The sequence below is a fragment of the Agelaius tricolor genome, unplaced genomic scaffold (genome assembly GCF_023055355.1).
Source record: "Agelaius tricolor isolate 1412-34295 unplaced genomic scaffold, bAgeTri1.0.p SCAF_32, whole genome shotgun sequence".
NCBI lineage: Eukaryota > Metazoa > Chordata > Aves > Passeriformes > Icteridae > Agelaius > Agelaius tricolor.
This window is the reverse complement of record NW_027269292.1, coordinates 5,622,871-5,635,860: the sequence shown is the minus strand read 5'-3', so window position 1 is coordinate 5,635,860 and position 12,990 is coordinate 5,622,871. Positions and strand designations below refer to the sequence as shown.

Below are 12,990 nucleotides of genomic sequence, written 5' to 3'. Positions count from 1 at the left end.
TGGCTCGGATTTTCATCCTCCTCTCCCATCTCAAACTCCAATAATTTGGAGCAAACCAGGCCCAGATCTTCATCCTCCTCTCCCATCTCAAATTCCAATAATTTGGAGTAAACCAGGCTCAGATTTTCATCCTCTTCTCTGTCCCGAAGTTTCATTATTTGGAGCAAAACAGGATTTTCATTTTCATCTTCTCCAAAACCCCAATAATTTGGAGCAAAACTGGCTCAGATTTTCATCCTCCTCTTGCATCTCAAACGCCAATAATTTGGAGTAGAAGGGGCTCAAAAGGAGTTTGGAGGAAGATGAGGATTAAAATTTGAGCCTGGTTTGCTCCAAATTATTGGAGTTTGGGGTGGGAGAGGAGGACGAAAATCTGAACCTGTTTTACTCCAAATTATTGGAATTTGAGGTGGGAGAAGAGGATGAAAATCTGGGCCTGATTTGCTCCAAATTATTGGAGTTTTGGGGAAGATGAGAATGAAAATCTGAACCTGTTTTACTCCAAACGATTGGAATTTGAGGATGGGAGAGGAGGATGAAAATCTGGGCCTGGTTTGCTCCTAATTATTGGAGTTTTGGGGAAGATGAGGATGAAAATCTGAACCTGTTTTGCTCCAAACGATTGGAATTTGAGATGGGAGTAGAGGAGGACAATCCGAACCCATTTTCCTGCAACCCTCACGGAATTCAAGCTCGGAGAGGAGCACGCACCCATCCCAATCAATCCCGGGGGCTCAGGAACCCCTCGGGTCGATTTTTTTTCCCCTGAGAAAAGGGGGAGCGGGGCCAGCCCCAGCCCCACAGCGCGGAGCGCTGCCCCATTGTTCGATCCGGCTGTGAGACAGATTAGCAGCCCCAGGTGGAAAGTCAGAATCTGCATTTCAATGGGCCGCTTATAAAAGGTGGGGAGCGCAGGAGCCCGCAGCATTGTGCGGTGTCTTTAGCACGCCCTAATCTCTCTTTATTTTCTCCGCAGCCTGACCTGGGGGCACGGTTTCTAATTACCAGGTCACCCTGCTAATATTGTCATTTCCAGCCAGTGGGTGTGAAACCATGGCAACGCCACATTTGCGTCCAAGTTCCTCCAGGAATAAAATTTGCCTTTTAATCACAGAAAATGACTGGGCGGCTCCGCGCTGCCCCCCCGGCCCGGGCTGCTCCGGGCTGATGGAATTCATTCCCGAGGCTTTTCAAAGGTGTTTCGAGGGGAGCTTTGGGAATATTCACCTTGGAGCCGCGGCCAAGATGAGGGAGAAACCTCCACCAGGGCTGGTTTGCATCCCAAAGCTTCCCTGAACGGAATAATGGGATTGTTTTGGTTGGAAGGGACTTTAAATCCCATCCATTCCCACCTTCCTCATCCCATGCTGTTTCTGGGACAATTCCAGGGATGGGGCAGCCCCAGATTATCTGGGAATTCTATTCCAGAGCCTCCCCACCCTATGGTAAAAGTCCATATTTTCTTTTTTGAGATTATTTTTTTCTTTAAAAGTTGTGAGTGAGCTGCTAAAAGGAATTAATTCCTGGGGCTTTTCAAAGGTGTTTCAAGGGGGAGTTTTGGGAATATTCACCTTGGAGCCGCAGCCAAGATGAGGGAGAAACCTCCACCAGGGCTGGTTTGCATCCCAAAGCTTCCCTGAATGGAATAATGGGATTTTCAAGATGGGAAGGGACCTTAAATCCCATCCATTCCCACCTTCCCCATCCCAGGTTGCTCCTGGGACAATTCCAGGGATGGGGCAGCCCCAGCTTCTCTGGGAATTCTATTCCAGAGCTTCCCCATCCTATGGTAAAAGTCCATATTTTCTTTTTTGAGATTATTTTTTTCTTTAAAAGTTGTGAGTGAGCTGCTAAAAGGAATTCATTCCCGGGGCTTTTCAAAGGTGTTTCGAGGGGAGCTTTGGGAATATTCACCTTGGAGCCGCGGCCAAGATGAGGGAGAAACCTCCACCAGGGCTGGTTTGTATCCCAAAGCTTCCCTGGATGGAATAATGGGATTGTTTTGGTTGGAAGGGACCTTAAATCCCATCCATTCCCACCTTCCCCATCCCAGGTTGCTCCTGGGACAATTCCAGCTCCAGCTTCTGTGGGAATTCTATTCCAGAGCCTCCCCACCTGAAAGTCCATAATTTCATTTTTAGGATGATTTTTATCTTTGAAAGTTGTGAGTGAGCTGCTGAAAGAATTCATTCCTGGGGCTTTTCAAAGGTGTTTCGAGGGGAGCTTTGGGAATATTCACCTTGGAGCCGCGGCCAAGATGAGGGAGAAACCTCCACCAGGGCTGGTTTGCATCCCAAAGCTTCCCTGAATGGAATAATGGGATTTTCAGGATGGGAAGGGACCTTAAATCCCATCCATTCCCACCTTCCTTATCCCATGCTGTTCCTGGGACAATTTCAGCTCCAGCTTCTCTGGGAATTCTATTCCAGAGCCTCCCCACCTGAAAGTCCATAATTTCATGTTTAGGATGAAAGTCCATAATTTCATGTTTAGGATGAAAGTCCATATTTTCATGTTTAGGATGAAAAGTCCATAATTTCATGTTTAGGATGATTTTTACCTTTGAAAGTTGCGCGTGAGCTGCTGAAAGAGGGAACAGAGGGTTCAGAGCTCCAGGGACGCCCTGGTCACCCTGGGCTGGTGACTCCAGCTCCTGGAATTCACCTCCCGGCCTGGGGAAAACCCAGGGGGAATCAGGAACGCCCGGGGCCGCTGGGGTGGGTGCACCCCGTGCTCCGTGTTTGTCATTCCTGGGGCGTCTCTGACAATTTGGGCCTTCAGAATCCACATTTTCCTGCCCCCCAGCTGCTAAATCCGAGTCGTGCTTGGTCTGCTTGATGAAGGGATGAGCCTGGAGAGGTCCCCAAGCTCATGGAGGTGATTTGCAGCTCCCCAGGGCTGGGCTGGCAGTGCCGAGGGACACCTGGCGAAATCTGCTCTGATTTTGGGACAAATTCGGCTCAGCCTTGAGCTGAAAGCGCCCCCGGGGCCTCCTCTGGTTTCCAGGGCAGTTTCTCACTCTCCAAAAGTGAAACTCCCACTCCAAGCCGGTCAGAGGAGAGCTGGAATCCCATTTTAAGGTGATTTTCCAGCTGACAGGAGTAGGTTAATTGCAGACTGTCTACTGAAGCTTTAAAACTCCTGTCCAGCCTTATTATCAGCAGCTGGGGATTTATGGAGCGAGACTCGGCGTGGTGATAGGTGTGGAATTAATCCCCACGCTGGCAGCAGGAAAATCAGATGGGAAACTGCTTTTTAAAATTGATTTCTGACACATCTGGGAGGGGACAGGAGCTCTGTCCCGCCTGAGGGAGCACTCAGAGCTGTCAGCCCGGGGACTGAGGGGTTAAACCCTTCCAAGATGGGAGAAACCCCAGTGCGGGGATCATCAGTCCCTGAATTCGGGATTTTGGGGGGGTTGGATCTGGAAAATGCAGGGTTCAAACCCTCATGGGATTTTCCTCTGAAATTGGGATTTTGGGTGGTGGATGTGGAGTCTCTGGGGTGCAGATCCCCCAAGGGGTTTTTCCCCTAAAATTGGGATTTTGGGTGTGGGTCTGGGCCTTGTAGGGTGCAAATCCTCATGGGATTTTCCTCTGAAATTGGGATTTTGGGTGATGGATGTGGAGTCTGTGGGGTGCAGATCCCCACAGGGTTTTTCCCTGAAATTGGGAGTTTTGGGGGGTGGATTTGGGGACAGCCGGAGCTCAGGTGTCCCCTTTGGGGTCACACCCTGACCTGGCCAGCCTGGGTTTCTCCATTCAATCCCATTTATTCCCTGGCTCTGCTTTGTCTGGCATGGCTGTGCTTGGGATAAAGAGGGGGGGACACCCCAGCCCTGAGCCACGAACCCAAACCCATCCAGCATTGCCCTGGGGGCTGAGAAAAAACCCTGATAAAAACCCTGATAACAAACCCTGATACAAACCCTGATAACAAACCCTGATAACAAACCCCACACCCAGGGCAGGTACAACTTATTTTTTGTATAATTTGGGGCTTCAAAATCCACATTTCTCATTCCTTGGAGCCGTTTGTGCCCTGTGTCCCTGAGCTCTCCTCTCTCCTCGCTTTTCAGCATGGAACCCAAACATTTGAACCAGATTTGGAGGACAAATGGGATTTGGGTTTATTCCCACCCTCTCCAGGCTGCTGGCTGCAATTCCCTGCTGTGATCCTGAGGGAAACAAACCCCGGGTTTGTTAATAATCATTATTAACAAACTATTATTATTATTATTATTATTATTATTATTATCATCATCATCATCATCATCGTCATCATCATCATATTTCTGAGCCCTCCCCAAGAGCAGAGCAGGAATGGCAGGGCCAGGCTGGGGCTAAAGAAGCAAAAGAAGCAAAAGATTTGCTGGTTTTGGGGTTTTTGTGAGGGAGGAAATCCCATGGATGCTTCTGCTGGAAAAGGGGGCAGAGGGGAGCTGAGCAAAGCAGGGTGGGGACAGAAATGTCCCAGGAAATGCCCCAGGAAATGTCCCAGGAATCCCATTTGCCAGGCTGGAGCAAAAGAAGAAAAAGAAGAAAAACTTTTGCTTTTTTGGGGGTTTTTGTGAAGAGGAAATCCCAGGGATGCTTCTGCTGGCAAAGGGGGCAGGGGGAGCTGAGCAAAGAAGGGTGGGGACAGAAATGTCCCAGGAAATGTCCCAGGAAATGTCCCAGGAAACGTCCCAGGAATCCCATTTGCCAGGCTGGAGCAAAAGAGCAAAAGTTTTGCTTTTTTTGGGGTTTTTGTGAGGAGGAAATCCCAGGGATGCTTCTGCTGGCAAAGGGGGCAGAGGGGAGCTGAGCACGGCGGGGTGGGGACAGAAATGTCCCAGGAAATGTCCCAGGAAATGCCCCAGGAAATGCCCCAGGAAATGCCCCAGGAAATGTCCCAGGAAATGCCCCAGGAAATGTCCCAGGAATCCCGTTGGGGTGGGATGAGAAAGGTCCCTCCTGTTCCAGGCGCTGCCTGTCCCAGTTCCAGGCCCTTTCCCAGCCCCAGGAGCGTTTTGTGTTTTGTGGAATTGTTCGTGGCCCCGCTGAGCTCCCCCTGGAGCTCCTTGCTCACCCTAAACCCCAGAGCTGCGTTTGCTGTCCCAAAAAGCAGCCAGGGCAAAGTCTGGGAGGAGCAGGGGAAAAGCTGGGGAGGAGAAATGCCTGGGATCAAAGAGCTCCCACACGGCACAGCAGAGCAGCGCTGACCCCAATTAACGCTCAGAGTTAATGAATCCCTGGGGGTGCTGGGCTGAGGGGGGAAAGGCTCGGCAGAGGCAGCTCTGGGGCTGCAGGATGGGATCAGAGGGGCTTTTCCAGCCAGGAAAAGATTCCAGGGGGATCAAATCCCCACCTGAGCGCTGGAGCTGGGCCCAGAGCGGGGCAGGGCCAGCAGGGCCAGCAGGATTTGGGGACAGACAGAGCTCAGGTGTCCCCTTTGGGGTCACACCCTGACCAGGCCAGCCTGGGTTTGCCCATTCAATCCCATTTATTCCCTGGCTCTGCTTTGTCTGGCATGGCTGTGCTTGGGATAAAGAGGGGGTTTGCCCATCCCTGATCCCGTTTGGTGCCTGGCTCAGCTTCTCCAGCAGTCCCGTGCCAGCTGCAGCTCTGGGGGAATTTGGGACAAGCTGGGACATTGGACACGAGTTTTCCCAGCTGGAAGCTGAGGCCTTGCAGGGACCTGCAGGGATTTGTGTCCCCAGCGAGCCCTGAGGTGACAAAGCCTGGCCTGAGCTGCTCCAGAGCAGGGCAGGGACAGAGTTGGGATGGGTTGGGTTGGAAAATCCAAGCTGGGCCGAGCCAGGGGGGTCCTTCCTTCCCAGGGAGGGACAGGGGACACGGATCCCTGAGGGGGACACGGGCCCTGCTTGGCTGGCGGCAGATTTGGGGTTTTGGGGAGGATTGCAGCAGATTTGGGGAGGATTGCAGCAGATTTGGGGTTTTTTGGGGGGATTGCAGCAGATTTGGGGTTTTTGGGGAGGATTGCAGCAGATTTGGGGAGGATTTCAGCAGATTTTTAAGCCCAAACCCTTGGGGTTGCTCCTTTCTCTTCCCCTCATGCTCAGCATGCCCAGAATGGAGCAGACACCCCAGAGCCAGCAGGATTTGGGGACAGCCCAGGTGTTTGGGGAGCTCAGGTGTCCTCTTTGGGGTCACACCCTGACCTGGCCAGCCTGGGTTTCTCCATTCCATCCCATTTATTCCCTGGCTCTGCTTTGTCTGGGATGGCTCTGCTTGGGATAAAGGAGGGGGGGACATCCCAGCCCTGAGCCATGAACCCAAACCCATCCAGCATTGCCCTGGGGGCTGAGAACAAACCCTGATAAAACCCCTGATAACAAACCCCGATAACAAACCCTGATAACAAACCCTGATAACAAACCCCGATAACAAACCCCGATAACAAACCCCACACCCCGGGCAGGTGCAACTTTTGATACAATGTATATTTATTGCAAACAATAATATACAAAAAAAAACCAAACAAAAAAAACCAAAAAAATCCAAACCAAAACGAACAACAAAAAAAAAATAAGGTAAGTTTCACAAAGAGAAGGATCTTGTAACCAAAACCAAACCAAACTTACCCTAAAGACAAAATATGATTTATAAAGGACAGGTCTTTTAAGTTACAGAAATACTTTAAAAAGATCTGCTTTTATACAGAAATAGAAAGATGCCATATTATAAGAGTGCTTTAAGATTTTTTTTTATTCTCCTACTGAATCCCTACCAAAAAAAAAAAAAAAAAAGTTAACAAATATATCATTATTTTTTTTTAAATAAAAAAAGTCTGCTGTCTTTTTTAAAAAGCAATCCTTAACTGTTCAGCCACAGCTTCACCAAAATCAGTGTCCCCCCCAGCTCTCCCAGGCAGTTTTTGGGGGGGTTGAAGGCTAAAACGGTGCCACCCCTGCAGCAGGGCTGGGGTGAGGGCTCGTCCTCGCACGAGCTCGTGTGTCCCAGAGAGCTGAGGCAGGAAACAAGGCAAATGATTCAGTGATCCGCTACATTTGCAATCTTTAGTTTGTACAAATCTCATTTTTTCTTTTTTTTTTTTTCTTTCTTCCAGTTTCTCCTCGAAGGCAAAAAAAAAAAAAATAAAAACAAAACAAAAAAAAAAAAAAAGGAAGAGCACAAAGTTTGTACAAACCCAGGACACAGATTCCAAAAAAAAAAAAAAAAGAATAATAATAATAATAATAACAACGACCAAAAAGGAATTAAAGAGATAAATAAAGGACTGGTTACAGTTTCAGACCATAATTTAACAGGCACGGTCACCTTCCAAATAATGCTCCCAACCTAATGCGACGCTTCTGAAAGGACTTGAAAACAACAAAACCCAAGGAAAACGGCGATTGAAAGCTGCTCTTCTCCCCAAATAAATAATTTAAAGGATCTGTGAGGGCCCCCAGGCAGAGAGGAGCCCCCGGCTGGGTTTGGCACCCTGGGGTGGGCAGGGGGTGCCCGGAGGGGTCGGGCTCAGCCCCAGCCTGGGGCCTGTGATTATCAGGGGCTGCTTTAAGGCTTCCAGCAGCACTTTGGGGCTGCTCCGTGGATTTATTTCTTTTTTTTTTGTCTTTTTTTTTTTTTTTTTTCCTCTTTTTGTTTTTCTTTTAAGGCTCAAGGTTATTAAAAAATAAAGTGAAGTTCTCCTCCTGGCTGGTTTTGCTACGAGTTAGAAAAATAAAGCCTCTCCCATGCTGGTCCCTGCCCCAGTGCTGGGTTCCCAGGGCAGAGCACGCTGGTTTAGTTTCATTTTTAGAGCAAAAAAAAGACACTTCTCTATACAAAAATACCTCTGCAAGAAACCCTAGGGCTGCTCCACTAAGTGTCATTTTTTTTTTTTTTTTTAGCTGTTGGAAAAATAAGAGCATTTCCAAAAAATCTCTAAAAAATAGGTATAAATCCCCTCACAATTGGTAACGAATCATACACAGTACATACTAAAAATATTTAAAATAGAGAATATTCCTCACAGAGGACTCTGAGCTTTCTCTTTTACCCCCCTTTTTTTTTTTTAATTTTTATTTTTTTATCTCGCTTTTAATTACTGCTAAAAAAAAAAACCAAAAACAAAAAATCATTACAAAAGTCCAGAGAAGGAGCCAGCTGGGCGTGTTGGATGGAAATCTCCTCTCCACGCTGGAAGAAGCAGAGTTCAAGTCCAGTCCTTGGCAAGTCTGTCCCAAATTTCAGGCCTTGGGAGCGGGTCCTGGAGGATGCTGTAGTGCAGAAGGCTCGAGGCGCCAGCTTCCACGCGAGCGTCTTTTTAATCATCATTTCAATCTCACGCACTCTGAGGCAACTCCTCGGTGCTTTCGCTCGTTCTGATCTTTTTTTTTTTTTTTAATTTTTATTTTTCCTCTCGCTTTTTTTTCTTTTTTTTTCGCCTTTTCCGGCGCCGTCTCCCCGTGGCTCAGGGCCGGGTGAGCTGCGTGTACACGGGCTGCTCCCAGTGCTGCGGGCTGTGCGTCTGCGGGATGGAGGGCACCCCCGCGCTGTCGGCGATCGGGGTGTACATGGGGCGCTGCGTGGGGCTCATGTAGCTGAAGGTGGAGTAGATGCCCCCTCCCTGCCCGGCGTGGCTGTAGTAGGAGCCCGAGGAGGAGCCCTGGTGCTCGCCGTACTCGTACTGCGCGCGGCTGATGCTGGGGTAGGACGAGCTGTAGTGCTGCAGGTTGAAGGAGCTGTAGCTCAGCTGCTGCTGCTGCTGCTGCTGCGGGGAGTGCTGCTGCTGCTCGCTGTAGTGGCTGGGGCTCAGCTGCTCTGTCTTGATGTGGGTCCTTTGCTGCTGCTGCTGTTGTTGCTGCTGCTGCTGTTGGGGGCCCTGCTCGGCGCTCAGCGCCGGCAGCTGCGCCGCTGGCGGCTGCTGCTGCTGCTGCTGCTTGGACATCCAGACCCCGGCAGCGCCGCTGATGCCGTAGGTGCCCGTGTAGGTGACCTGGCCGGGGTGCCCGTTGGGGGGCAGGTACTGGTCGAACTCGTTGACGTCGAAGGTCTCGATGTTGGAGATGACGTCGCTGCTGAGCTCGCCGATGTCCACGTCGCGGAAGTCGATGTGCGGCGGCTGCCGGCCGCCCTCGCCCAGCGCGCGGCCCTCGCGCTTCAGGTCCTGCTTGCCCGGCTGGGCGTCCGTCTTGGGGGTGGTGGGGGGCGTGGGGGGCCCCTGGGACTGGCCTGGGGGAGCAAGGACAGGGGTGAGGGTGGGACGGGGGTGGCAGCGCCCTGAGCGGTGACAGACACGTGTCTGGTGCGAGGGACGTGGAGCCCAGCAGCCCGCTGTGCCCTCACACACAAGAGATTACTTTGGGCCTTTAAAAAGCACGAGTTTGTGTTTCTCACAGGCAAATGGCTGCAGCGGGGTGACAATTTGTGTGCCCGGCCTCTGGGCACAGCTCGTGGGCAGTTCTCCCTGTTCTCCTCCACTCCTGCCTCTTTCCTTCCCCTCCCCTCAGCCAACCCCGACCTCAGCCCTGTCTGGGCAGCCGTGCCGTGTCCCCCAACCTCAGCCCTGTCTGGGCAGCCGTGCCGTGTCCCCCAACCTCAGCCCTGTCTGGGCAGCCGTGCCGTGTCCCCACAACCTCAGCCCTGTCTGGGCAGCCGTGCCGTGTCCCCCCAACCTCAGCCCTGCCTGGGCAGCTGTGCCGTGTCCCCCCAACCTCAGCCCTGCCTGGGCAGCTGTGCCGTGTCCTCTGCAGCTTCAGCCCTGCCTGGGCAGCTGTGCCGTGCCCCCCGCAGGCATTCCTGGATCTTTCCATTCCTGGATCTCTCCTGGATCTTTCCATTCCTGGATCTTCCCCTCCCCACACCCAACCCCACGCTCAGCCCTGCCTGGGCAGCCGCGCCGTGTCCCCCGCAGGCTCCCTGGGCACCTACCCGAGTGCTCCCCGGGCGAGTGCACCTCGCTGATGCTGGAGGAGGATTGGGGCGAGTCCGCCTGCAGCGCCTTGAAGATGGCGTTCGGGGAGATGTGGGTCTGCTCCGCGCCCTCCTCCTGCTCCGCCTGCCCGTTCTTCACCGATTTCCTCCGCCGGGGCTGGTACTTGTAGTCGGGGTGGTCCTTCTTGTGCTGCACCCGCAGCCGCTCGGCCTCCTCCACGAACGGGCGCTTCTCGCTCTCGTTCAGCAGCCTGGGGGGACACGGGGGGCGCGGGGTCACTCGTGGTGGCCGAGCAGCGACACCGGGACCGATCCCTCCTTGGGATCCCCGCAAAGAGCGATGCCAAGCCCCCCACAAGCTGATCCCCCTGTCCGGGACACTCGCTGGTTGTCACCCCCTTGTCCCCGGCGCTCTCCGGTTGTCACCCCCTTGTCCCCCAGGTCCCTTCGGTGGCCAGACCAGAGCCGCAGGAGGGCTCCAGCCCCCTCCCTCCTCCCCACCCTGCGGGCACATCTCGCCGCTGTCCCCGGGCGTTTGGGGACACCCCCGCCTGCCAGGGCCAGCTTTGCTGCCCCGTGTCACCGCCGCGGGGTCCCCCCTCCCCGAGGACGCGGTGGCCCAGGTGACTCACTCGCCTCGTGTTTTCCTCCCCTCCCCGCCTTATTCTGGCACTCGGAGGCCACCCGGCCCTGCGCCACCCACCCTCCCCTCCCTCCCTCCCTCCCCGCATCGCCCCGCGCTCCCTCCGGCCCGGCCCGAGCTGATGCAATAATCCCCAAAATCCAAAATCCATCGTTTCCTCCGCACCCGCGGCGCAAACAAACCACGGCCGGGGGGGCTCCGCACGGTACCCCCGCTCCGGAAACAGAAACCACTCCCAACACCACGAACGAACAACTTTCCCTGCTTTCCCTGCTCTCCCCCTCCTATCCTGGTTTCTCCCCGACCTAACAAGCTTTGCGCTCCGCACAAGTTTTCCAGCGCCTTTTCAACCCCGCATCCCCCGCTCCCCGCGGGCATCCCCGGCCCCGCACTCACCTCCAGAGCTTGCCCAGGGTCTTGCTGAGCTCGGCGTTGTGCAGATGCGGGTATTGATCCGCCAGCTTCCTGCGGGCCGCCTGCGCCCACACCATGAAGGCGTTCATGGGTCTCTTGACGTGCGGTTTGTTCTTGCTGGAGCCGTTCACCCGCACCGGCATCGGCACCAGGGTCCAGTCGTAGCCCTTGAGCACCTGGCTCACCGCCTCCCGGATGCACACCGGGAACTTGTCCTCGTCGTTCTCCTTCTTCAGGTCCGGGTCGCCCTTGGGGAAGGTGTTCTCTTGGGGTCTGGTGTTCTCCGTGTCCGAGCCGGATCCAGAGGGGCAGGGGGAGCCGGCGGAGTCATCCGACATGGTGGGGCTGGGGGCGTCGGAGATACATTTGTCCTGTTCTTCTGTCATTTTCATGAAAGGGTCGAGGAGATTCATGCGAGAAAGTGGCCGAGGGGGAACAAGGGGGCGAAAAAAAATTAACAATAAAAAAAAAAATTAAAAAGTTAGGCGCTAAGGGGCAGGGATGGGTTAAAAAAAGCAAAAAAAACCTCGGAGAAACAAAGTCTCCACCGGCTGCGGAGAGGAGGCTCGCAAAAAAACTTTTTATTACTTCTCCTCAGCGCAAAAACGCTAAAAAACAAAAAAATTACAAAAAGCAAGAAAACCAAAAAAACTCCGAAACGAGGAAAGGGAAAAAGAAAAACTTTGGCGAGGCCGGGAGCGGGCTCGGGCTCAGGATCGGGCTCAGGACAAGGAGCAGGGCGAGCCCCGGGCAGTGTCGGGCGCGGCGGCCCCGCCGGTCTCCAGCGCGGCTCTGCGGCCGCTGCGCGCCGCGCGCACAAATACCCGCGCGCCCGCCCCGGCCCGGCCAATCACAGCGCGGCCCGCGGGGGCCGCTCCGCCCCTATTGGCTGAGCCGCGCGGAGGGGGCGGGGCCGCGCGGCGCAGCGCGGGGGGCACGGCCCGGCCGGAGCGGCGACAGAGCGGGGACAGAGCGGGGACACAGCGGGGACACAGCGGGGACAGCGACAGCGCCCCGCCCGTGCCCCACGGTCCCCGCGGGTGGCTGCTGGAGGCGCCGCCGCCGGGCCCCGCCGCTGGGGCCGCTGCAGCCGCGCTGGCGGCGGGCGGGACGCGCGGAGCGGAGCGGGGGCCGCGGGCGCTGCGCGGCTCCGTCCCGAGGGGGCGCCAGAGGCTCAGGAACGGCGCGCAGGGGGCGGCGGGGCCGGGCCGGGCCGGGGACCCCGAAAATCGCAGCTGCGCTTCGGCTTTTTCTCCTTTTTTAAACTTTCTTTTTTTCTTTTTTTTTTTTTCTTTTTGGAGGGGGTGCCCGGCGCGTCCCTCCGCCCACCCCGCGCTGCGACATCCGCACGTTCCCCCTGTTATTCCTCTTTCTATCGTTATTCCTCATCCCCGTGGCCCCGGCGCGGCTTTCCCTGCGCGGCCGGACCGGGCTGCGGGACCCTCATCCCGGTTCCCCATTCCGCTTCCTAATCCCGGTTCCTCATCCCGGTTCCCCGTCCTAGTCCCTTATCCTGGTCCCGCATCCCGATCCTGTATCCCGGTTCCTCATCCCGGTCCCGCATCCCGATCCTGTATCCCGGTTCCTCATCCCGGTCCCGCATCCCGATCCTGTATCCCGGTTCCCCATCCCGGTTCCCCGTCCCAGTCCCTTATCCCGGTCCCGCATCCCAATCCGGGATCCCGGTTCCTCCTCCTGGTTCCCCATCCCAGTTCCCCATCCCAATCCCGGATCCCGGTTCCTCCTCCCGGTTCCCCATCCCGGTTCCCCATCCCGATCCTGGATCCCGGTTCCCCATCCCGGTCCCGCATCCCTGGAGCCGTGCCCAGGGAAGGAGCGGCCTCTTCCCTCCCCCTCTGCACAGAAATAAAAGTTTTGCCGAGTGGATCAGGTCTGGGAAGGCAAGGCCGGGGCTGCCCGGGGTTATCTGCGGGAGCTGCGGCTGTTTCCCGGTACAGGAACATTCCGGGGCTGCAGGAGGAGCCGGATGAGATCGGGGCTCTCCCTGCAGCCCCCGTCCAGGTGGGCAGTAAAACACATCCCGGCTTT

General features: G+C 54.8%; 1 protein-coding gene across 1 annotated transcript; it reads right to left on the bottom strand.

The window, feature by feature from the left end:
* Positions 1-6,426: 6,426 nt before the first annotated feature.
* Positions 6,427-11,722, bottom strand: SOX9 (SRY-box transcription factor 9). Its single transcript, XM_071451344.1, has 3 exons — positions 10,924-11,722; positions 9,882-10,135; positions 6,427-9,182 (listed from the first exon to the last, which is right to left on the bottom strand). The coding sequence occupies exons 1-3, from the start codon at positions 11,352-11,354 to the stop codon at positions 8,422-8,424; spliced, it is 1,446 nt and encodes a 481-aa protein (XP_071307445.1). The 5' UTR covers positions 11,355-11,722; the 3' UTR covers positions 6,427-8,421.
* Between the last annotated feature and the right edge of the window lie 1,268 nt (positions 11,723-12,990).